This window comes from Rousettus aegyptiacus, unplaced genomic scaffold (genome assembly GCF_014176215.1).
Source record: "Rousettus aegyptiacus isolate mRouAeg1 unplaced genomic scaffold, mRouAeg1.p scaffold_m13_p_4, whole genome shotgun sequence".
In the NCBI taxonomy this organism is placed as follows: Eukaryota; Metazoa; Chordata; class Mammalia; order Chiroptera; family Pteropodidae; genus Rousettus; species Rousettus aegyptiacus.
In genome coordinates this window covers 41,521,986-41,549,159 of record NW_023416307.1, presented here as the reverse complement: position 1 = coordinate 41,549,159, position 27,174 = coordinate 41,521,986, and the positions used below count along the sequence as shown (strand labels likewise).

At 37.6% G+C, this 27,174-nt stretch overlaps 1 protein-coding gene across 7 annotated transcripts in view; it reads right to left on the bottom strand.

The window, feature by feature from the left end:
* The window catches only part of VPS8 (VPS8 subunit of CORVET complex), a 230,538-nt gene that overhangs the window by 13,452 nt on the left and 189,912 nt on the right, over window positions 1-27,174 (bottom strand). For 6 of the 7 annotated variants that reach the window (XM_016159713.2, XM_016159714.2, XM_016159710.2 and 3 more), the window contains one exon: window positions 21,954-22,007. In XM_016159713.2, the coding sequence (XP_016015199.2) occupies window positions 21,954-22,007 (54 nt within the window). Of the gene's footprint in view, window positions 1-21,683; window positions 22,008-27,174 lie in introns of those variants that run through there. The other variant, XM_016159708.2, reaches the window with a different exon arrangement.

Sequence of the window (27,174 nt, the reverse complement as noted above, 5' to 3'; positions counted from 1 at the left end):
TAGTTTACTAAATAAGTAAACAGGGTTATATAAATTGAAGAAGAGAAGGCTATGAAGCTTGCCCAATATGAATAAAAAATCTGCAACCAACTAAGCATCATAACCAGGGCCTCTACCCTATGAACCCTGGAGAACCTGGAGTAACAACCTGGTAAGTACATGTGTATGCACGCACACGCACACACACAAACACATAATTTGAAACATGACAAACCCATAAGTGTGCAGGGGTGGCTTATCATGCTCTTACTCCTCCTCTAGGTCCTTAAACTCCTTAGAGATACCAAGAAAAGGGGTTTCCAACAACAACATCCTTCAAAATTGGAAACTGTGGTTGTTCCATGGGTATGAAATAACTGAAGATGACACGTCCTTTCTTATAACACAAGCCATTATCCTGGGCAACCAGAGACCGAACTAAGGAGTGAATGCTGGGGCTGCCCTGGGATCCTCTGAAAGTGATGTCATTGCAGGATGGAGACACCCTATCCTTGGCAAGGCCACACTGTCTCTGTGGTCAAGTGCCTGAAGACATCGTTTGCGGTAAAACAGGAGAGCTATTTGTAGACATGCCTAGGTACTAGTAGATGCTCACTTGTCTTAAAATCCTTCCTGGAATAAGAGGTATTTGTTTGTTTGTTTGTTTTTTGAAAGGAAGCATACAAGGAATAATAAATCACTAAGATGAGGATTTAGATTTCTGTACTCTTCTCCTTGGCTCTTTGGGCTCAACAAGTGGGGTGGGGTGAGAATGAGGAGAGGGCCAGTGCCCCAGGGAAGGCAGCCTGTCCACAGAAGGCCTGTTTCACTGGTTCATGCCCTGCCTATGCAGGCTCCTATCACCTCCTGGCCCATGATCTGGCATCTAGTTCTGTGGTCCAACAAATATTTCCAGAGCCCCTACTATATCAGGCCCGGGGTGCAAAGATGAGTAAGTCAAGAGGAGTTTCAGGTCTCATAGATTCTAGGACATTAAAACCTCACAAAACATTTCACCTTCTTCAGTGTTGATAAGCAAAGCCCAGGAAGTTATTGAGGTATAATAACCATATATTGCATATATATTAGGGCGGGCCATGTTTGAAATATGCCATCACATTGCCTACATAAACTATCAAAATGCCCCTGAAATTACAACATTTTAGGGTGCAGATTACACTCTTGCACTTAATGAGACATTGAAATCTCAGCTCTGGCCGCCTCTCCAGAATGCCTTCTCTGAGGGCCCCAGTCCCGTCAGTAGATCAGCTTCCATATGATCTGTGCATAACCAACCACATTGCTGCACTCACGGTAGTGTAATGATCTGTTTAATTGTCTCCTCTCTTAGACTGTGAACTCCTTGAATATCAGAACTGTATCTTATTTACCCTTCTATTTCCAGTGCTCTACATCCAGCAAATGTTCAACAAACATTTGCTTAACAATCCCACACCCTGGTTTATTTTGAACTGTTCATTTTAGGCATAAGATGAGGTACAACCTGTTCTCCTGGTCTAGTGTGAAATTACTGGCATTTGTCTTCCTATTTTCAAGAACTTGGGCTATGTAAAGATTCGTTGTGATTTCTGGCATGGTTGTCCTATATCTCAGTGAAAATATTTTATTAAAAAAACATAAGTTCTAACCCTTTTAAGAAAGTTGGAAAATTTACAAAAAGAGTGGACTTGTGGTTAAAAGCCTCTTTCTGTTGTTGTGGCAGCATTTCCTAGTACAGAGCCCTCCTTGGTGTGACTTAGGCTGCTGAAGGGGGCAGGGCCTGCTTCCCAAGTGCCTGTGACACTGTAGCCCGGCTGGGTAAGAGCCTATGCTCTGGGGTCCGTCTGCCTAAGCCCAAACTCCAGCGTCACCATTCACTAGCACTACATTCTTAGGCAAGTTACTCCTATTATCTCTGAGCTCGTTTTTTTTTTTTTTTTTTTTTTTAATCATACAGGGACATAATAGCTGTATCACATAAGTGGTTGAGAAGATTAAGAAGGTAATGCATGTAGAGCAGGTATTAAAGCCCAGGGCACTGTAAGTTCTCAATAAGTGTTACTGACTAGAGGGCATAGGAGGGCCTCGCAGGCACCGTACACAGAGACAGTCTGTGTGGGATCCTGGTTGTGTACTTAGTCCTAACGTGGCCGCTGAGATGGAAAGAAAGGAGTCAGCACAGTGCTGACAAAACTGGCAAACCTGGTGATGCAATGGATGGGTGGATGTTGCAGGAAAGAGAATGAGGGAAAAGAAAATGGAGGGAAAGCTTCATGAAAATGACAGCCCCTGAGGGCAGGGCCTTTGTCTCTCTTTCTCAGCGGCACCCAGCACTGTGCTTGGCACCAAGCAACTGTGAAATAATTATCTGCTGATCAAATGGATGAAGGGATGGGAAGGCATCCAGGGAGATTTTCTATTTCTTACACATTCACTGGACCACTTGTAAACCCTCTGTGATGCAGTAAGAACACAGCGCATGGCTTCTGACAGGCTTGGGTCCATCTGGATTCGGTAACAACTAGCTGTGTGGCTCTGCCCAAATTATTTAGCTTCTCTCGGGTCTCAGTTTCTTTATTTGTAATCCCTACTTTGCAGAGCTGTTGTGAGGATTAGAGACAATGTATGGGCCTGGCACCTATCTGATGTTCAGATAGTGAACATCAGTGGCAGTGATTACAGTGATTTACTGTGACTGTGTTATCTATACTCCCCAGAGAAGCGCCGGAAGAACAAACAATGGGCAAGAATCAGGAAACCTATCCCTAATCCTGTCACAGCTCCAGGATACAACCTGAGCAGTTCACACCACTCCTCTCAGTCTATGTTCTCATTTGTCAAAGGGCAATGCCACCTTGAGCTACACTGTACCATCTGGGGAAGATACAGGCACAAAGAAATGATAGGCATTTAGGGCATGAAAGTTTCAGGTAAGATGGTACTGTTTACTGAAGCTGATCATGGCTTTTTATTGTGTAATTAGAGGCAGACAAAGGCAACCAACTAGAGGGACTTCCACAAAGACTCATGGATGCCAGAGAAATTGATTTGCCAAATCAGTATCATGCACAAAAATGGAAACAACAAAATTTGAGCAAGATCTCAGTTTGACAAGTCCACAAACACAAAGCACCCTTCCCAGCATTCCCAGGCCACCTAACCCATCAGCACAGGTGGATTAGAGTGATTTTCCAACTGGAAGGAAAAGAAAAATACCCTAGAGCAAATTTATTTCTTCCCATATCATGAAGTCCAGTTATAAGAGCTGAAAATTAAACTGTAGCTGTGCATTAGAGGAAGAAACATGACAATCCTGGAAATGACCTTGCAACATTCAGCATTAAAGTAAACCCGGTGGAAAATGAGGTCCCATAATGTAGGCGAGCCCCAGGGAGAGCGACGTTGGGCAACACAGTACGCCAGCATGTTTCAAAGCTCAGTGACTCACAGACATGGTGGAAGTGAGAGCTGTAATTACATCCACTGGAAGGAAGAAAATGAACTAGGGCTTTCAGGATCCACAGGGCTCCTAACCGGCACATCAAGCTTCGGCAGAAGAAAACAACCATAATCCCCTGCCACCCTGAAGGCTGGGTTCTTAGGAAGAGGGATCGCAATAGTTCTAGGGATTCTGGACACAAAACCTTCCAAATCATACACACAGGGACAATCCCAGAAGACAGCTCTGCTTGTTCATTTCTTGCTCTCTACAATAAATAACACCCTGACAGCAAAATTCTGACATTTCCTTTCCTGATTGTATTTCCACACTAGCACATGAGAAGGTCAAACCTAGTTTGTGAGAGACATGGGACACCTGACGTAATTCTATAACATGATTCTTGGTCTTTTTAGCTTTCTAGGAGCCATTTACTGGCATTTCTATAATTTGCTGGTGGGGATGAGGGTAAAGGTTGAGTAATATGAGTGGAATGAGAACCTTTTCTCCCTGACACTGGCCTCACTTTCAAATCTTTCTCCCTATTATATTATAGTCTACATTATAACATCCTACATTATAGACCTCAGACTTTTGAGACCTTAACCCAAGCTATTTCAAACTAGAAGGCCTTAATATTTGATGCTTTTGCCTAAAAAGAAACCTTGGCTTCGAAGGTAAGAGTGAGGCCACACTTCCTTTCCCTCTGCAAACAGAAAACACATTTCCTAAAATTCCTACCCTCAACACAGTTCACTCTCAGATAGAAGCTGACCTCTCATACACCTTCATTTCCTAAGGCCTCAAAACTCTCAGGAGGTTACAGCTAATAATGAATTAGGTAATAAAATAAAATAAGCGAGTATGTTGCTAAGATGACGGGAGGAAGGAGGGAAACGTCTGGCAGAACACGTTTTAAGGATACTTCGCTTAGAGCAGCAATCACAGCTCTAACATGACCAGCTCTCAGGGAAGAGACTGCTTGAGGCTGGAGATGGTGAAAGGCTGACTGGAACATATGCATAAAAACCAAGACCTTCCATATCACAATTAAAAAGAAATAACAGGGACTTTTCACATCAGCAGGAAGAGAATGCCAGTTTAAGTTTTGTTAAGATGTGAGGAGGAGGAGTAATCACCACCACCACCACAGCAGCTAACAGTTACTGAGCAAGTAATTACAATTTGCTAGCCATTGTTCTAAGCATGACTCATGTATTATTTCACTTAATCATCACAAAAACCCTATGAGGTCAGTACTTTTGTTATCCTTATTTTATAGCTGAAGGAACTAAGGTCCTGGGTTTAGTGACGGGTCCCAGGTCACTCTGGTTGGTGGGGTGGCCCAGATCTGAATTTGGGCAGTCCAGTTCCAGAGTTTTCTTTCATTGCCATGCTTGGTATCTGTCTGAAAGAAGTGTGAAGGTCACTTTCGAAGGACCCAAAAGGTTGTGTCAGGAGGAAACTAGAACCAGCTGGTGATCAAAATGCCTAAGCCATGCTCTTGAAACACTAATGGCCTCTGACCTTCTGGAAAATCTTCATTCTGCTTTCTGGTTAAAGAAACTCATTGCATCAGGCCTGTGAAGTCTCAACAAAGGCTACAGCTATTAATGTCCTACTTAAGAATGAACTTTGGAAGGTCGAGTTGAAGAAGCCCTGTAAGAGCTAATGACATTAGGAGCTAAGCTAAGTTCTGCAGTGAGAGACTTCACACACAATGCGAAGACAGTTTTGTGCACACACTAGGTGCTTATGAATATTTTCTGCCATCACAGAAAAGACTCTGACCGTGACCCTGATACTAATTAGTGATACTAGTTATATTGTGTTGATAGCCTTGATGCCAGTTATCTCATCTGTAAGATAGAGAAAATCTGTATAGCCTACCTCAGAAGGCTTGGTGAGGTGGAGTGGAGAGGAGAGGAAAGGGAAATCGAGAAAACACATGTTTCCTGTCATCTATTTAGTCTCTGGCCTATTTAGTCTCTAGATACTTTTGTGTTTAACACGTAAATCACCCCAGTGAGGGTAATTTTACTATCTCTAATTTACATGTGAGGTAACAGATTTTGACATGTTAAACTACAATCTGTAAGAGAAAGGGCAGCTCCTGACAATAAGTCTAATCCTAAAGCCCAATCTACCACGTTTGTGATGAATATGAGGTGATATGAATGTATAAGGTATTACGGCTTCCCACGGACAATGTGAGCTGCCCGGTGTGCTGGAGGCTGACCACCCCACTCAGATACTTGGTGGGGCCATCCTTAGGGTTAGCGCAACATAACGCTAAGTAATTATACAAAGGAACACAGTATTTTTTCTTGTTTGGTTTGTTCACCCATTTTGCTCCCTCACAAAAAGAAACGTTCCCAAATTGGTTTAAAGTCTACCATATCTGTGTATTCTACCAGTCTGCGCCTGGCTACTTCTTGCCTAACCTGCTTAGAAAGGCAACAACCTGGGGAAATCTGTGGTGGCAAAAGACTATAATATTATGTCTAAAAATATATATATATTTTAAAAAACTGATTAGGTAACTGCAGAATGTAGTTTGAACTTTAAATAACTAATGTAATTCCTTGGTCAAATTAAAACCTTCCTATTATCTAGACAGGGATCATTATTACAAAGGGTTGGTCATCTTAAATTGTCTCATGGGCATGGAAAGGGTAAACTCCCAAACAGATTAAAAAATAATTGTTAGACTATTGCCACCCCCAATGGAGGCATTATCTAGAGTCAGCATTATGTGGTGATATCAGGACAGAGACTAGGACCATTATAAACAGAAATGAAAAATGATAGTACTGGGAAATGCAATAGGACAACTCAGTTGGTACCCCCAACCTCTTTCCTTCCTGAGGGCACTGTCCTATGCAAGCTTGGATTCTTGCTATATGGTATACTGTGGTCACTCCATTCCTGCTTTTTCTTTTTGTCAGGAAAGGAAGAGCAAAAAAAAAAAAAAAAAAAAAAAAAAATCCATAAACATTTATTTTTATGGGAAGAGGAGTTACAAAGAAAACTTCTTAGTGGGCGGCATTTATCTATTGCTAGTCTGAAACTTCCCCCTTATTATTGGCCCTATTTAAAAAAAAAAAGAATCAAAACAAGGAAAGCATTCATGTCATATATGTAATTAAGGCCTGTAACCTTTTGATTATCTAACTGATTATTGCCTACTTAAGAAGAAAGTCAAACAATTATCTTGATGGATGCTGCTGTGGGGCAGGCAGCAATTATGAGAAAGAGCTCCTCTAAGGCCAGGGTCCTTAATGATTTTTACCAGAGCCATGACTGCTGAAACATTTTCAGTTCCAGTATTCCTGCCAATCTTAACTAGATAGGCCTAAAAGTGATTACTTAATAATAAGAACATAGAATCAACAGGAAAAGCAAGTTTAACCCTAAAGTAAAACCCATTATAAGTTAACAGTGTAATTATAAACCACAGGAAAAAGAGTACTGACACATTGTGGTTGTAATCTAGTTATTTTAAACACATATTTGCTATCTAAAAGAGAGAAAAGCTTTTGAACCATTTCTCTTTGTAGAACTTGGTTGTTGGAGGTGGAAGGTAAAAAGTAAGAGTATGGAAACTGAGTGAAATTAATATATTAAGCTATTGTATCTAAAAGCAAACTAGAGACTTCTAAGTCTTGCCATTATTGAGTAATGGTACTAGATTAGATTAGCTCTATCATAATATAAAATCAGCCAAAATATATGTAAATATAATCCAAATAAACTTTGGATTGTGATCCTTGATAGAAGGGAGACACACACAGCCAGTCTGGTAATTTCTTTAGAATTCTACCTGGAGGCACTTTCTGAACTCTGCACGAAGAGGGAGAGCGCAAGGAGAGCGTGGCAATCTCACTGGCTGAGGAATTAGAGATCGGAGCTTGGGGCTGGGCAGTGGGTAGACTTTGACGAGGAGAATGCTGAGGTGAGAAGGAGCCCTAGGAATCTCTATATGGGTCCCTTAGGTTTTTTGCACATATGCAAGCTAGACTCCAAAGGCTTAGCAGAGAATAGCTGCTGGGATAAATGGAGATAAATGAGATAAATGGAGATTGTGGAGGTTGTGGAGTTCTAGAAAAATGGGAATACTAACCAGCCAGAGTGAAAAGACCATGATAAACACCCTGAGTATCCAATGAGACCACCAAAAAGCCATGTATTAGGAGCAAGGATAGTGTAGACTTGCCCAAATAAAGCTTAAAAATGTCTCAAAAATATGTAGCTGATCTAACAGTAAAGTAATCGCCTGTCAGAAGCAAAACTCAAAAGTCTCTAATGGAAGAAAACAAAATCCAGATGCTCGACAACATAGCATCCACAATTTCCAGCATACAATAAAGTTTTCAGATATGTGAAGTAGGAAATGTGACTTATAACCAGGAAAGTAATCGATAGAAACACACTCAGAGATGGCAGAGATACTGGGTTAGCAGACAAGAAATTTATAACATCTATTTTATAAATATTTTTAAGGATTTAAAGGAAAGGACAGACCTAACAATTGAATATGTGAGGAAATCCCACTAAAGAAATGGAAACTATAAAAAGAACTAAATAATGGGAGGTTAGTAAATGAATCCATAACATTGCAAAGTTCCTATGTTTAATGTTAAGTGGTAAAATATTAACTTAGATCAGACTGTGACAAGGTAATAAAAGATGTATTCTGTAATGCTTAGAGCTACCTCTAAAAAAATAAACAAAGGGATACACCTAAAAAGGCAATAGAAGAATCCAAATTAATATTAAAAAGTATCCAAATAATCCCAAAGAAGGAGGAGCAAAATACAGATTAAAAATAAATAAATAAAAGACAAATCTAATTGTTACATTAAATTTAAATAGATTAAACTCTTCAGTTGAAAGGCAAAGACTGACAGACTGGATTAAAAGAGAAAGACCCAATTATACATTATTTTAAAGTGATTGATGCACTTTAAATACAAAAACAAAAATAAAGTGATATCTAAAGGATGGGAAAAAGATATCTAATGAAAACACTAATTATAAGAAAGCTTGTATGGCTATATGAGTAGATAATAGACTTTGATACAAGGAGTATTATTAGAGAAAAACTCTCTCGGTAGTTAATAAGATTAGACAAAAAATGCTAAGCATACAGAAGATCTGAATAACACTAACATCTGCCTTTACTTAAGTGATATTTATAGGAAATATACACACAACTTCAGACTACACTTTAAGGGCACAAATAATGTTTATTTAAAAGACTGTATCTTTGCCTATGAAAAAAGTCTCAATGTCTTTCCAAAGATTTATATCTTACAGGGTACATTCTCTGGCCAAAACAATTAAATCACAAATCCATAACACTAAGAGAAGTCTCAAATATCTGGACATTAAAATAATATACTTTTAAATAACCAATAGAAGAAGAAATCACAAGGTAAATTAGAAAATATTTCAAGATGAATGATAACGAAAATAAAATATAATCAAAATTTGTGGGATGCAGCTAAATTAGTAGTTAAAAATTTATAGCTTAAAATTTTTATTTTTGGTAAGAAGAAAAACTTATTAACATAAATGATCTAAGTTTTCACTTTAAGAAGCTAAATGCTTATTTCATACCTTCACCTCTTTCTTCAAACCTCCAACATTTCCTTACCTCCTTCACATTCTCAATTGATCCATCTACTTCTATTTTCTCAGTGAACTAGAAAACAAAGAGGAAGAGAACCTCCAAAACCATTCACCGCCACACCTGCCCAGCTGTGTGTCCAGATCGGCAGCCTCCCTATTGTTCCTGGTACACATCATACATTTTCTGGCTTTAAGACCTCTGCGTTTGCTCTTGCTTCTGCCTGGAATGCTCTTTTCCCTCATGCTCACTTTTACTTTTTTCAAGTAGCATATGTTATCTATCATGACCACTCATATAAAACAGCAATCTCCCTTTTTATCTCCTTCATCAAGCTTCTTTTCCATAGCCTTATCAAAATCTGATATCCCATATCTTTATTTGTTTAATACCTACCCTCTGCCACCAGACTATGAGCTGTGTGAAGGCAGAGACTTGGTTTTGTTCCCTGTAAAGTCCCTTGCACATAGACCTATGCCTGGTGCACAGTAGGTACCCAGTAAGTTTTTTAAAAGAACAACACAGAATTTGAACTGGAGGCTGAAAACAATACGTCAGTTAAGAGGGGATGGAATTAAGGACATTGTTGAAGACTTCTTAGAGTTAAAAGTGAAATGCAGAGAAAAGTAACTGAAATTAGACAATTTCTTCTTTCCAAAGGTTACAAAGAACTTTCATTTTTTCTTATACTGTGCTGTGAAGCTGTCAGAGACAGACATGAACTGCCTCATTTAGTATCATAAATGGTAGTCTTAAATGACTTGGTCTATAAATAAAAAGGTAAGTGTCTTAACCATGTGGAATGGGGTCTCTCCTTTAAGGATATGCTGTATTTGGAATAATATCTACCATTAGTGGATACTTCCTTACAAAACAGGGAGCTAAAACTTATGTTATAATAGAAGAAACAATGTCAATCACAAATATAATGCCCCCAGGATAAGTATAAAAAACAACAACACACAACAGCCCCAAGGCAGTGGCTTTTGTCAGACAGACTTCACTAAGCATCAGCCAGTATTTCATCTTCACCTTCTCTTCTTTTCCTTCTGTTTTAACCAAGGAAGATTTCTCATTGTTTCTTGGACATACTCAATTCCATGTTCTAATACCACATGAAAAGAGTGTGAGCTTTCAGGGATGGCACATTGATTTAGGACAGTGGTCCAGACAGACTCTACAGTAACAGTATATTAGCCATCCCCAAAACACCATGTACGTTAGAGCAGCTTAAACTCTGCAAAGCTCTGCTGTTTGGATTCTGTGATATTTACAAATAGGTAATAATTCAGTGTAGTGCAATTAAGAATGGCCTACCAAGTTGTTTTAATGCAAAATAATAGGCTGTTAGTTAATCTCCCACGCACATGGAAGAGAAAAAAGATCTCGGCCATGTATTGCAGGAAGTTTATAAAAGCTTCACCAGGAAAAAGTGTTGGAGGGGAAAAGCTTATTTATAACTTAATGAACACTCCAAACTACAGTAGGTTCCAAAACTCCAAGGAAATGGTAGGCGTGATGGCACTGTTTTGATAAGGGAGTTTACTTTCATATACGGAGAGGGCAAAGATGGAATAAAGAACCACCACTGGATCTGATATGGTCTCACATACAGCTCCATTGTGAGAGACTCATATGATCTGATTCTACTCAGGGGAAACAATTTTGTCAATTTTTCATGAAGAGGTGTCATATTAAGAAGAAGAGAAACCACACCCATTAATTCTCAATTGCCATAGAATGGTGACTGATAAATAATGGTACCTATGTCTCTGGTGATAAGCTACAGGGTAGCATCCTTGGCTTTGTTTTATATAAATATTTTATCAATGACTTAGATAAAGATAAAAAAGGCCAATGCATGGGATAAAAAAAATGCAATTGCAAAAGGTTATAAAAAGAAACAATATAACGAAAGTCCTGTACTTAGCTCTAGAAACCAAGAATATTTATAGAAGATGGAATCAGTAGCATGTGTGAATAGAATCATGAGTTTGCTATCAACATGTTCATTGAGTCATAACCATGTAAAATTGCTGCTAAAAAACTTAATGTGCTTTTGGTTCCATTTACAGAAACAGAATCTAGAATAAGGAAAGTGATTTCATTCTGCTCTAAACTGATGTCCCCTTAAATACAATGGTGATAGGTGAAGAGATGTATAATAGGGTAGAGGTGAACATGGAAAGAAACTATGGATGTTCTACATGGACAAAAGAAGATCAAAGGGTGGGGATTCATGTCTTCAACTACATGAAGGACTAGATGCTACAAGACAGAGGGATTAGACATATTTTTGATTACACATATTTTTGACTGGCATCAATGGGTAGAAAGGCATCACCCAGAATAAGGAAGAACCACCTTAGTCAGAGCTTTTGAACATGAAACATCTGCCTTAGAAGGTGGCTTTCAAGCAGAGGCAGGACACTGCTTGTTAGAAATAGATGAGAAGAGAGATCAACTTCCAGCATGACAGCATGAGATGTTCTGCTAACCCATTTCCCAGGGAGACTAAAACAAACAACAAACAAACAAAAAACCACTTGTAGACCGTGGAAAGGGTACTAAAGGAAAACAGCAAATGATGAAATAGCTATTAAAAAATACTATGCAAATTCAGCAATAAAGTAAGTCTGTGGTATCTGAATCAAGACTGCGCCCTTCCCACCCCACCCTCCAGCTTAGCAGGGTGAAGACTCCATTCCAGACTGTGGCTGCCAAGAACACCTGGCTCCCTTCTCTCCCAAGCTCCTAGCTGAAGGGCTTTCTTCTCAGTAGGAGCAGGACTTTAGCAGTTCTCATTCAGCTACATATTGCTGATGCTAAGTCCTAGGCAAGTGCAGTCAAGAAGTGGTGTGTGCTCCCTTCTTCCACCCAAACTCCACTTATGGAATGGAGGCTCTACCTCGGATGCCATACACTGAAAATAGTGGGTCCCTGATCACTCTTGTGAGGCGGTGGTTCCACAACAGGAAAGGCAAGCCACAAGGACCTTGGGTTGCTCCTTCTTTCAACAAGCACTGAAGTCTTAGAGTGGGAATGTCATTCAGAGAAAAGCTTGCCACAGTTCCCACTTCCAGCCAAAAAGCCCTGATTCAAAGATTATTCCTTGGTTGGGGGTGGGGAAAGCAGGCTCCTAATCACTTCCCAAAGGAACTGACTTCATTTGTAACTAAGTGCTAAAAAGTTCAAACCTCAGTGAACTCTTAACAAAGGAGGTTGTGGTGAAAGGCAACAGACAGGAGATTCATGGATTTAATGTAGATACAACCTAGACTGTAGGCTAGCTATTTCACAGATGACAACATGAGGAAAATGATAGCTGGGTAGAGCCCCAGTGAGGAGGTCAAAACAAATATTGAAAACAGACCTCAGAAACAACATGTTCAAAGGAGCCACAATTTCACTGGATATCTGTAGAGCAATTTATATCCCAGTGCACTGTTGGAAACAAGAGAGCAATTGGTAGGAGTTTAACAGCTGGGTGTGGACAGAGAAAAAGGGAAATACCACTGCCATCCCTGGATGACTGGGCATACCCAAAGCTGCGCCTAGTGAGTAACAATAGCAGAAGCTTAACACTATGGAGGAAAACAGACTTCATTAAAACGACCAGCCAGTCACTAAAAGGAATAAAAAACAAACAAATAAACAAACAAAAAACAGTTTGGCTGCAGCATTCTGGAGTAGAATGGAGCAAATAACAATAACTCCAGGAGTGGGGAAATGAATACACTGAGTTGCTACAATATATTACCTAAAATGTCCAGTTTCTAACGAAAAATTACAAGGCATGGAAAGAAACAGGAATGTATGATTATATGCCAGAAATTAAAGGAGGCAAAACAAACTGCCTATGAGAGTAATCAGATGTCAGATTTAACAGAAAATACTTCAAAATAGCCATTATAAATATGTTTGCAGAACTAAAAGAAAGCATGATTTAAAAAGCAAAGGAAGGCATGATGGCAATTTGAACCCAATAGAGAATATCAGTAGAGAGAAGCAAATTATAAAATAAGATCAAGTAGATATTCTGATGAAGTAAAAAGTACAACTGAAATAAAAAATTCACTAAAGGAGCTCGACAACAGATCTGAACTGGCAGAAGAAAGAATTAATACGCTTGAAGATAAGTCAATAGAGAGTATGTATGCTGAAGATCAGGGAGAAAAAAGAATGAGGAAAAATTAACAGAGCCCTATAGAAATGCAAGACACCATCAGTACAACAAATATATAAGGGGAGTAACAAAGTGAGAGGACAGAGAGAAGGGAGAAGAAAAAATATTAGAAGAAATTATGGCTGAAAAGTCCCAAGTTTATTGAAAAACAGTAAGCAACATATCCAGGAAGCGCAACAAATCTCAAGCCAGATAAGTACAGAGATCCACAAATGCATCATAGTCAAAGTGCTACAATTCAAAGACAAGGAGGAAATCTTGAAACTCATAAGAGAAAAAAGACTAGTCACTTGCAAGAGAACCCCAATAAGATTGACAGCTGACTTCTCAAAAGAAACATTAAAGGCCAAAAGGCAAATGGTAACATATTCAAAGTGTTCCATGGGGAAAAACACTGTCAACAAATAATCCTATATCCACCAAAGCTATCTCTCAAAAAATGAAGATGAAATACTTTCCCAAATAAACAAAAAGAGAAGTCGTTTCTAGCAGACCCACCTTATAAGATATACTACTGGGGGTGACTCTACAGAGTAGTGGTTAGCATGTCTGCTCTACACACAGAAGGTCCTGGGTTTGTGCCCCCGGTGGAGCCATGGACCATACCCAGGGGATGCCAGGCCCTGGGTGCATGCTGTGAGCACGTGGGAGAAGACGCCCACCTTCAGAGATCCAGCTCTTAAGGGGAAACGGCAACATCCATAGGTCAGGGGTGGAAGTGGGGGGAGAATTAAAGAGGATGGGGGGAAGAAGTACTAATGGAAGTTCATCAATCACTGTTCATAGAGTCACTAATGGAAAGCAAGTTACTCTAGACGATAATTCAAATCCACATAAAAAAAGAACTGGTAATTATATGATTATAATATACAATATAAATGTTTTTATATTTTCTCCCTTCTCATAAGTGATTTTAAAAGGTAATCATATAAATTAATATGTATATGTAATACATATGTGTGATGGCTTATAACACATAAAAATGAAATATATGTGTAATATATATGCACAAAGAAGATTGGTAGGAGCTTTATTGGGCTAAGAAAATGACTACAGATGGTAAAGTAATAATTATAACAATGTATTTTTGGATTTTTACCATTAATAGATATATTATTATGTATAACAATACCAAAATAGAGGGAGAAAGCTAATAGACCTATACAGGAGTAACATTTCTATATACAACTGGAATTAAGGTAGTTTAAATCAGAAGCTAAATCAGAAAACTCAAGATGCATATGGCAAACCTTGAAGAACCACTAAAATAACTTTCAAAAAACGTTTAAAAATCATACCAGAGAAGAAATTTAGATGGCAAATAGCCACCTGAAAAAAACCTCAACATCATATGTCATTAGGGAAATGCAAATTAAAACAAGACACTACTATACACCTATTAGAATAGCTAAAATCCAAAACACAGACAACACTAAATTCTGAGAAGGATGCAGAACACCAAGAGCTCTCATTCATTGCGAGTGGGAATACAAAACAGGATAGCTGCTTTGGAAGACAGCTTGGCAGTTTCTTACAAAACTAAATATACTTTTACCATCTAGCAGTTGTGCTCCTTGGTATTTACTCAAATGGGCTAAAAACTTAGATCAACACAAAAACCTGCACGCAAATGTCTATGGCAGCTGACAACTGCTAAAACTTGAATGCAACCAAGACATCCTTTAGTCAGTAAATGGATAAATAACAAACTGTGGTACAGCCAGACAATGAAATATTATTCAATGCTAAAAAGAAATGAGCCATCATGCCACAGAAAGACATGGGGGTAAGTAACTTCAATGGATTACTACAAAGTGAGAGAAGCCAATCTTTGGGCTACATACTGTCCAAACTACATGACATTCTGGAAAAAAGCAAGACTATGAAGAGAGTAAAGAGATCAGCAGTTGCCAGGATTTGCGGGGAAAGGGAGAAGGATGAATAGGTAGAACATGAGATTTGGGGACTAGTGAAACTATCCTGTATAAAACTGTAAATGCTGGACACATCATTATACATTTTTCAGAACTCTCAGAATGTACAACACACAGAGTGAACTCTAATGTAAACTATGAACTTTAGTTAATGTTAATATCAATGTTGGCTCATCAATTGTAATAAATGTACTACAGCAATGCAAGATGTTAATAAGAGGGGAAACTTGGAAGGGGGAAATAAATGGGAACTGTACTTTCTGTTCAGTTTTTCTGTAAATCTAAAATTGCTCTAAAAAATAAGCCATTAATTTAAAAAAATCATTAGAGAAATCAAAATGCTGTATCAGTAATCATTCATTGAATGCAAAAGAAATGGGTGAGGAGTAGATTTAGACATTGGGTAAGAACTCTGAGTCCTTTGAAATTCTCAGCTAGTCACAATTTTCATGCCAGAAGATGTGCACAATTATTGGCAAGAAGAGTGCATACCATAAGCAAATGGTTACCGCTTCCTCTTTTAGTAACTGTTTCCAGCTGACATTCTCTCCCTCGACCTGAGGACTAATGATCAGGTTTCAGAAAAGCCCAGGTCATGGACTTGGACAAGGAAGGAATGCCTGTGCTTTCTTCCTTGAAGTCATAATCATGGAGAGGAATAAGGAAAGGACATGGTGGCAGCAGTCAGGCTCATGGCCACATCAAACTTCACCTGAGCCCTGAGCTCCTGGAAAACGGCTCTAGTTAAGGAACTCCCCCACCCTGTTCTGGAAAATAGCTTACTGCAAAGAACCTCCCCTCCCCAAAGGACTGAGACAAGATTCTCAATGCCACCATGTTTACCTGACAGGCCAGACACAGACCCACCAAATTCCTATTCTTTGCCTCACAAGTTAGCTGTTTGTCTTCGCTGACTGACTGGAACAAATGCTTGCTTGTTCACTGACCCACCCTCTGCCTGAGCCTGTATACAAGGCCTCCGTAATGGCTACTTCTGAGAATCTGACCGCAAGTAAAGATATTTCCTGATCAACTGTCCAATTCTGCCACCTGCTCACTCCACATCTGGTTCTTTCTAGCCCTGTTTGCCCACCCCTATAAAAGAAATTTCCTTTTTGCCTAATCTTTGACACCTTTGCAGATCTATGGTCAGAGTATTCTCCCTATTACTGCAATAGGTCCTTCTCTTTACTGCAATACTTTTGAATAAAGTCTCCTCACCTAAGTACAAATTTGTTATTCTGTGCTAGACAACATTACTCTATTAGTGCAGGCTGGATGTTGGGGTCTAACTCAAATCATTCAGTACATCATATCATGAGTTTAACACAACTGCAGAACCATAGGATTTTCCCAAGGGATCTACAAATTAACCAGTCCAACCTCTCAGCCATGGCAGGAAAACCTCTGCAGCATCTCTGAAGGACAGACATCCAGCCACTGATCAAACATCTCTGCTAACTAAACTGGTAACTATCAATCACACCAGGTAACTTGTTTCACTGCTAGAAATTTCTCATATTGAGCCAACATCTACATCTACATCATGGTGGCTGCCCAGTTACCAGTTCTGTCCTCTGAACTGCAAAAAAACGCCTATGATTCCTTCCAAATCGGCACTCTCCAGATGTGTGAAGGCAACTGCACCCCAGCTTCTTCACATCAGTATAAAAAGGTACCTGCTTTGTGGAGATCTTCTACCCTCCTATGCAGAAATGAAGACTAAATCATGTCCTCTATTTCTTTTTTCTTTTCTTTTCTTTTTTCTTTTCTTTTCTTTCTTTTCTTCTCTCTCTCTCTCTCTCTCTCTCTCTCTCTCTCTCTCTCTCTCTCTCGTCTTTCTTTTTTTTTTTTTTTGATCAGTAGAAGAGGCACAGGAGTCACAGTTGGATATGTTCTAAAGACAACATCTATCAGGAGCTATCACCTGCTTGCATCTTTGCAGGAGAGTTAAAGGTGAGATATAAAAAGGCAAATGAATTTTTATTTAAGCCACTGTCAGATGATAGCTAGAAAATGCTGCCTCTATCTCAGTGTCTTCTCCTTTTCATGTTTCCCTTGACCTTTGTGAAACCATCAACCAGCCATTCTTGGGGCCAGTCAGCTTAAATACTGCAGCCAGTTTTTCTTGTTGTTATAGAAACAGTAGATCTGTGAGGTTTTTCTCCTTAAAAATAAAGAAACTTCATCCACACCCCCCCCACCGCCCCTGAGTCAATAAAAATCATGAGCAACTGAGGTCATCTACATTCTTGGCATGAGTGGCAACACTAAGAACTGGCTATAAAAATTTTACCTCACCAGAAAACTCGAACACAAACAAACGATCAGCTCCAAATTCTTATAATATACTTGAATACCCAACAGACTGACAAACAATTTCTGGGAAGTTTGGTTATTAAATCCACCAGTTTAGTTACCATTAACTTGTAAGTATATTGAGAGAAAGAACTATATCTCACTGACCTTTGTCCTTCTAAGGCCTGGCACCTTCAAGTCTTGTTGAATATTACTGAATTTACCCAGAACTATTGGAAAGGCTTTCTGTGCAGCTATTCCCTGCACCTTGTCTCTACCTGGAAGAAGTCACTCTGAGGAGAACATCACCTGGGTTTCACCAGCCTGAGGATATCTTTCAGCCAGAGCTCCTGACCCTCAGGCTTCTACCAACATTCCAGCAGAGAAAGCTCCCCTACAACAGGGAGTGGCTCAGAGAGAGTGTAACCACGCTCTTCTGATAGAGATATAAGACGAAACTGCTTTTTCTGGTTATTACGCATGTAACAATCCCAACTTTGCTATACAAATCCCTCATTGGTGTTTCTTTAGTAGTTGAGAAGAGATGCATTGTAGCTGAGTGGTTTCTGATATTATCTTCAACTAATTTTCTAAGCTCATTTAATCCACCTCGAACAATGTCAACATCTCTAATTTGGATTTATTCTAGGGAGTTTATTGCAATGGACTTTTATGGCAATTTTTACCTCAGGGAAATGCTTCCTGATTTTTAAATTTATGGTCATCCATGATCAAACACTGGAAAAGTCTTAGGGAAGTATATGTATCTTTCAACTTTACTGAAGTTCCCAGTTAGAGCCCATTAAGAAGAAATTCTATATACATAAGGTAAATATTATATGACATATATTATACATGACAAATATTTCTAATCTAGAGCTTTCTAAAAGAATATCTCAAATGCAGAAAGCTTGTGCTGCAAAAAAATGTTATGTATACATGCTCACAGAATCTGCCAGATTGTGACTCGTGGCAGCAGAGCAGAAGAGTGACTCCTGAATGAGACACCTATCCCAAGAAGTTAAGCAGAACCCTACACAACACAGTTCCTGTTTCCTTAGCACTTGAATCCAGCTCCGGGCTGGGCCAATATTGGTAGTAGTGTCACCAAACATTTTTTTCAGTTATTGGTCAACACAGAATTTTTGGCTCAAATCAATTATACTACTGCTCCTTTGTGTTTCTTACACATGTCACTTTGGCAGTCACTCTATTCAACAGACACTGCTGGTGCTTCCATCTGTCAATACAACTTTGAGAAGAGAGTCTGTAGCTCTAAGGGTGATAACCAGAATGTATATGTAGATGTACACATATATGCACACTCAAACTGATACACACAAAAATACATGCCCAACTAGGGTTGCCGAGTTTCACACTGCTCTCACTCAGAGTATTGCTGATATAGCTCAAACACTAAGGAACTGACCATGCTTGAAATACGGACCTGGGAAAGCAAAGCTGCTTCATCTGCTCATTCTCTATCCAGGCCAGAAACTCCCCCCGCCATTACTTCCCATAAACAACATGAGGTCCTGTGGAATCTCCTTCAATTCTCTCATTCACTCAACAACTGAGTAAGTAGTTTGTTCTACACATAGGGATATAACAGGAAGCAAGACTGATATGGTTCCTGCCCTCATGAGGCATATAGTCTAATGGGGACGCATATACATAAAGACACAGGTAAGTATGTTGGTAGGGACTAGTTCAGGTTGCTATAAGAGCTAGAAAGAAAAAAAAAGACACCTAACTGAGACTAGAGTGTCAGAAAGGATCTTGAGAAAAAAATAAGACGTGAATTTATTATCTCATCTCTTCATTCCATTAACACAACATAGATTTAGGCCCTTTTTTTTGTTACCTGGACAATTGTCCTACTCTTCTAATTGTCTTTTTGCCTGGCCTGTAATCTCACCTTTGACAAAAATCCTTAACCTCGAGATAAAAAGCAAATGTCATAGACTGGGGCTCTTTGTAATCTGGACTCCCACTGATTTCACCAGGCCTTTGCATGCTCCTATATTTAAAATATACAGAACCCCTCCCCCTGCCTACCCCACCCATTTCCTGAAATTCACTGTACTTGCCCATGTCTGCCTGGAATACCTAATCCCTTGTGGTTTAAGGCACCAAGCTTTACATTCTCTGGGAGAGGCACCTGTTATGTTGTATACTTTAAAGTTATTCTAGACACCATAAACAGTGTGACGTTAAGTGTGTACTATTTATTTTAGGCTTCAGCTCAGGGGTGGCCAGTGGCCCTAATCATGAAACCGTATTTCAGAGATTGCCAGCTATCACAAACTCCCCAAAGTAGCTATTAAAAGCCCTTCAGCTGTTCATATATTGATGAATATTTAAGATTTTCTTTGCTCATTAAAAATATAGCAAACATTTTTCCATTGGTGAAATTAATGGCTTATTAATCAGAACGATAAATATTAGAAATTGAACTCACTGCTAAAATAACAGTTATTTAAGATATGTAGATTGGATAAAATAATTTAGAGATAGCCTCAACTCTTGCATTGAGAAGAAATAAGTCTACACCTAATTACTTAGAAATACCAGCTGGGCCACCTATGTCTAGTCATTGGCTTAGAAAGTTTCCCTTTGATGTTGATTACAAAAGTAAGAGAATCTTGCTTCTGTAACACTGCTACATCTCTGACAGTGGTCAGACACCTAAAATGACAGACAGTTGGCACATTACAAAGTTTAAAAAACAGGTTGCATGAACCTATTTCTAAATGAATATTTAATAAATGTCTACAAGTACATTAAGACTTGCTTTCATTATAATCTAGTAACAAGGCTGTAAGGGAGCAGCTATTTCTCAGACTTCTTCACTGGGCCCTTTACCATAAAGCACATAAACGTGATCCTAAATCAGCTTAGCCATTGCAAAATAGGTCCTCTCTTCTCTACTGTTACACCACCTGTGAACCTGCCATGGCATGTGTTAAGTCGTATGGTAACTATTGGTTTGCCTGTCTCCCTTGCCCACTAAATACTGAGGTCCTTGAGAACAAGGATTGAAGTTTTCATCCCTATTGTCCATTTCTGAACTCAGTGTCTAGTATAAAGAAATACTTGCTGAATGGACAATAATACTTAAGTAGCATAATAAAGGAAAAGGACATCTAATTAGGAGACCTGATTTAATAGTAGCTTTAATAACAGCTGAGTATTTACTGTGTGTCAATAATTTATGGAGTACTTAATATGTGTCAAATAGTGTTAGGCATTTAAACAGTATCTCATTTAATCTTCAGGACGATTCTGAGAGGTAGTGTCATTTTACAGAGGAGAAAAGAGAGAGGCTGACTTATTTAGGGTTATTCAGATAAATAAGTAGAAGAGTCAATTTTGAACCCAAGTATGGTTGAATCCAAAGCACATGTTTTTAACTTCTACTTTAGAAGTGTGGCCCATAGCTAACATTTGAGAGCTTGAGGGGAAAAAAATTCCCTCTAAATTCCAATTTCCTCATTTGTTTACTGAGTGAGACTAAATTGTTGAATCCCTTTCTAACTCTGTGTTACTATGTGATGGTGCTGAGCAGCGACAATCATCACCTCAGTCTTGCCTTGCTATGGCATTCTTGACAAGCGTGAAAGAGATTTCACGTGCAGCTTGTTATAGGGCTTTTCAGATATTTTGTCTTTATTCTTTTTTATTCTTTTGAAAAAGTCTCAGGCAATTCTGAAAGCAGAAAAAAGGGACCCATTTTTGACACACGCTTTGAAGGTAGAACCTGCTGTTACGCCAGAGCCAGCGAGTTGTGATTTTTGTTCTACAGTCCTTCGGTGACATGAATGCTGGCTAAAATCGTGAAAAGGGCAGGGAAAGAGAACCTACATCCAGGGACACTTCAGCTATCAGAGCAATAAAAATGGTAAAAGAAAACACAGCAAAAATGTCAATATATTTACCATGTTTCAACTGTACCGCCGCAGCTGGATAAAAAATAAAGGATTTTAGTGGTTTTTGTGACATCGTCTGAGGATTGCTCAGTTGAAAGACTCACACCCTACCTATGCCACAAAGCTGAGTCAGAGACTGAAGTGGCACAAATAGTTCTACCCCACAAATCCTTATTGAGAATTTTATGTGGTATGTGCTGAAATTGTTAACATCTCACACCAGTTTTCTTTAGGCACAGCAATCTATATAGCTTTCCTCCTTAGAATATATTTCATCTGCTACCACTCACTGATACAAGGATGCACATCTGGTGGAGAGGATGGGAATTTTAGAACAAGAAGTCCCCAGGTGGTAGGAGACCGATGCCAGGCCCAAACCCCCACTTGGCTTCCCTGGAAGAACGAAGAAATTCTGCTGATACATCATTAAGGCAACCAATCGGAAAGAATATTTGATGGCATTAAAATGATTAAAAATCATTGTTATTTTGAGAAAACTGTTAAATGGAGAATAAACACATAGAAGGAGGAAGTTGTTTTTGCCTTTAAAACTCACCTTCTTAACAGCAGGATCCCCTTTGGATGGAAGACAGGATGGGGATATTTTTACCTAGGAAAAAAAGGGAAACATTTTAATATCCTTTTAGTTATAGTCTAATTTTATTTGGCTACACTCAAAATAACCCAACTAGAATTGATGTAACTGAGATAAAATGGACATTTTTCAGAGGAACAATGAACAGATATTTTTTTTTAAGCCCCTTTGAAATTTTTCTGGAGATCAAAAAGTCAGTAGTTAGCCAAGCAAAAAAATATGATTAGGTTAAGAAAAGTAGAACAGATGGTACAAATTGGTTTTAAGCAAATGGTGAGGAAACAAATAGATACACATTTTTCTTGACAATGTTAATCAACTGATATAAACATGCAACAGTCAGCATTTCTTGCAGGGGCCAGATCCAAGTATCCTTTGCGATGTAATATTCCTTTTAAGCAAAACATTCGCAAAAGAGTTTGATAATAATAGTGAAAGATTGAGATAAAGTATCAGCCAAACCATAATAAAAAGTTGTTCAGCCCAAGGGAGAGAAGACTGATGGTACAGGAAGATCTTCAAATATTTGAAAGAGATTGTCACATTAGATAAAAGAGCAAAACCCAACCACATGCTGCCTGCAAGAAACATACTTTAAATATTAAGGCACAAAGAGTTTAAAAGCAAAAAGACTGGAAAGATATACCATGGTAGCACTAAATTCCAGAGTAAAGATTATTACCAAGGAGAAAGAAGATCATTTTATAATAATAAAGGGGTCAATTTATTAGGTGAATATAATAATCCTAAATATTTACGCATCTAATAGCTTAAAAGTACATAATACAAAAACTAATAGAACTGCCAGGAGCAATAGATATTATAGTCAGAGATTTTCCATACTTTTCTTTCAATAAATGAGAGAACAAGTAGACAGATGATTGGAAAAACATACCATTAAAAATGGGCAAAGGAATTTTGGGCAAAGAATGGGCAAAGACATTTTTCTGATAAAGATGTACAAAAGGCCAACAAGTATATGAAAAGATGCACAACTAATTATCAGGAAAATGCAAATCAAAACCATAATGAGATATCACCTCACACTTGTTATGATGATTTTTATTAAAAACACAAGAGATAAATGTTGTTGAGGATGTGGAGAAACAGGAATGTGTTGGGAAAAGCGATGTGTTAGTGGAAATATAAATTTAGGTACAGCCATTATGAAAACAGTATGGAAGTTCCTCAAAAAATTAAAAATTGAAATAGCATATGATCCAGCAATCCCACTCCTGTGTATATATCCAAAGCAACAGAAATCAGTATGTTGAAGAAATATCACCACACTATGTTTAGCGCAGCATTATTCACACCAGCTAAGGTATGCAACCAATCTACACGTTCATTGATGGATGAATAAAGATGTGAGGTAATATGTATGTATGTATAGATATATATTTTACATCTTCTGTTGTATATATATCTATATATCTATATATACATACACATACAATGAAATATAATTCAGCCATAAAAAGGAAGATATCCTGCTATTTGTGACACCATGAATAGACCTTGACAATATTATGCTAAGTGAGATAAGTCAAAGAAAGACAAATACTGTATAATGTCACTTATATATTGAATCTAGAAAAACTGAACTCACAAAAATAGACAGTAGAATGGTGGTTACCAGGGGCTGGGAGGTAGGGGAATTGTTTAAGGGTATGAACTTGAAACTAGCAGATAAATTCTAGAGATCTAATGCACAACATAGCGATTATAGTCAACAATACTGTGTTATAAATTTCAAAGCTGCTAAGAGTCTAGATTTTAACTGTTCTCAAAAAAAGGTAATGATAATTATATGACATGATAAAGGTATAGTAATGACATTGCAATATATAAATGTATCAAACCAAAACATTGTATGCCTAAAACTACACATTATGTCAATTATATCTCAATTAAAAACTTTTTTAAAAAGAATATAGAAGACTGAACACGACTACCTCGATCAGATAGACATTTAAGGAATACTCCGACTAACAAAAGCAGAATACATATTCTTTTCAGTACCCATGAACCATTTACCAACACAGACCATTTTTATGGCAATAAAATAATCCTCAATAAATAAATAAATAAATGTATATTTCTTTAAAAAAATTTTTAATTATTATTTTTAACATTTTATTTTCCCCATTCCCCCTTCTCCCTTCCTTCTGGTAACCACTAGTCCACTGTCCATGTCCATGAGTTTCTGTTTGTTTGTCCTGTTCATCTGTTGCTTTAGGTTTATATCTCACATATAAGTGATATAATGTGATTTTCGACCTTTTCTGTCTGGCTTATTTTGCTTAGTATGATTATTTCAAGGTCCATCCATGTTGTTGCAAATGGCAGTATTTCATCTCTTCTTATGACTGAGAATCCTCAATAAATTTAAAAGAATTCAAATCAAACAAAGAATATTCTTTCGCTGTAACAGAAATAAATTATACTTTAATAACAGAAAAATCTCTAGAAAAACTCCCAAATATTGAGGAACTAAGTAACATACTTCTGAATAATCTATAGAAAAAATGAAAAGGAAATTAGATCCTAGAAACACACAACCTACTCCAAGACTGGATTATGAAGAAACAATATCTGAATAGACTAATAACTAGTAAGGAAACTGAATCAGTCATTAAAAACCTCCCAACAAAGGAAAGGCCAGGGCTACAAAGTTTCATTGGTGAATTCTATCAAACATTTAAAGAAGAATTAACACCAATACTTCTCCAACTATTCCAAAAAATTGAAGAGGAGGGAACACTTCCAAACTATTTCTGGAGGTTGGCATTACCCTGATACCAAAGCCAGACAGGACACTACAAGATAAAACTATAGGCCAATATCTCTGATGAACAAAGATAGAAAAATCCTCAACAAAATACAAGCAAAGTGAATCCAACAGCACATTAAAAAGAGTATACATCTTGATCAAGTGGGATTCATCCATGAGATGCAAGGAGAGTTCAACATACACAAGTCGATAGGTATGATACACCACATTAAAGAAAAATATCTGCATGATCATCTCAATTAATGCAGAAAAATCATCTGGCAAAATTCAACACCTTTTCGAGATTAAAAAAAAAAAAAACTTAAAGAGGATTAGAAGGAACTACCACAACATTATAAGAGCTATATATATAAAAAAATCATACTCAATGATGTAAGATTGAAAGTTTTTTCTCTAATATCAAAATAAGATAAGGATGCTTGTTTTCACCACTTCTATTTAACATTGTACTGGAAGTCCTAGCCAGAACAATTAGGTAAGGAGAAGAATAAAAGGCATTCAAATTAGAAAGGAAAAAGTAAAATTATCTCTTTGCAGATGATATGATTTTATATGTAGGAAACTCTAAATTTACACTCCAAAAAAAAAAAAAAAACCACCCAAAAAACTGCTGTTAGAACTAATAAAGCAAAGTAGCAGGATACAAAATCAGCAAATATCATACTGTGTTTCTGTACACTAACAATGAACAATCTGAAAATGAAATTAAGAAAACAAACTCATTTATCATGGAATCAAAAGGACTAAAATAGGAATAAACTTAACCAAGGAAGCAAAAGATTTGTGCAGTGAAAACTATAAAATATTGCTAAAAGAAATTAAAGACGACAAATGTAAACAGAAAAACACCCAGTTTCATGGATTTAAAGACTTAACATTTGTAAGATGTCCATACTACCCAAAGCAATCTATAGATTCAATGCAATTCTTATCAAAATCCCAAAAGTATTTTTTGCAAAAGTAAAAAAAAAAAATTCATCCTAGAATTTGTATAGAACCTTAAAGGACCTGAGTAGCCCAGACAATGTTGTAAAAGAACAAAGTTGGGGGTCTCACACTTCCTGATTGTTAAACTTACTACAAAACTACAGTAATCAAAACAGTGTCCTCCTGGCATAGGGACAGACATATAGACCAAATGGAATAAAATAGAGAGACCAACAAACTAAATTCAAAAGCAAGAGAAAGGGTTTAAGATGTACAAATTGCTAGTTATAAAAACAGTCATAGGTATGTAAAGTACAGCATAGGGAGTATAGTCAATAATATTGTAATAACTATGTATGGTGACAGATGGCTACTAGGCTTATTGAGGTGATCACTTTGTAAGTTATATAAATGTCTAATTACTATGTTGTACACCTGAAACTGATATGTCAACTGTAATTGAAAAATTTAAAAAAGAAAAGGATCATACATAATGATCAAGTGGGATTCATCACATATATGGTTAAATAGCTTTCAGCAAGGATATCAAAATCATTTAATTGGGGGAAAGGACGGTCTGTTCACCAAATAGTGGTAGGAAAACTGAAGATCCACATGCAAAAGAATGAATTTTGACCCTTATTTAGCACCATATACAAAAATTAATTCGAAGTTGATCAAAGATTTTACTGCAAAAGCTAAAACTATAACTCTTAGATGAAAACATAGGGGGAAAGCTTTATGACCTTGGATTTAGCAATGATTTCTTAGCTATGTCACCAAAAGCACTGACAACAATTAAAAAACAAATTGGATTTCATTAAAATTAAAAATTTCTGTACACTAAAGGACATTATAAAGAGGAAAAAGGCACCTCACAGAAGAAAATATTTGAAATAACACATCTGATAAGGAATTTACATTCAGAATACATAAAGAACTTCTAAAACTCAACAACAAAACAACCTAATTGAAAAATAAGCAAAAGACTTGAGTAGACATTTCTTCAAAGAAGATATACAGAAGGCCAATAAGCACATGAAAAGATGTTGAACCTCATTAATCATTCACGAAATGCAAATTAAAGATGTGATGAGATCACACTACACACCTATTAGAATAGCAGAAACCCAAAAGACTGACTGTACCAAGGCTGTAAAAGAAATAAAACCTTCATATTATTGCTGGTAGGAGGGTAAAATGGTACAACCACTTTGGAGAACAGTTTGGCAGTTTCTTAAAATGATAAACATTAATTTTCTATATGAGTCAGCCATTCCATTCCTAGATGTTTACCCAAGAGATTTGAAAGTATACGTCCATACAAAGATTTGTACGCAAAAATTCTAACAGCTTTATCTATAATAGACAGAAACTAGAACAGTCTTAATGTCTATCAAGAGGTAAAATCATAAATTATGGTATCTCAATAAAATGAAATATTACTCAACAGTAAGAAGG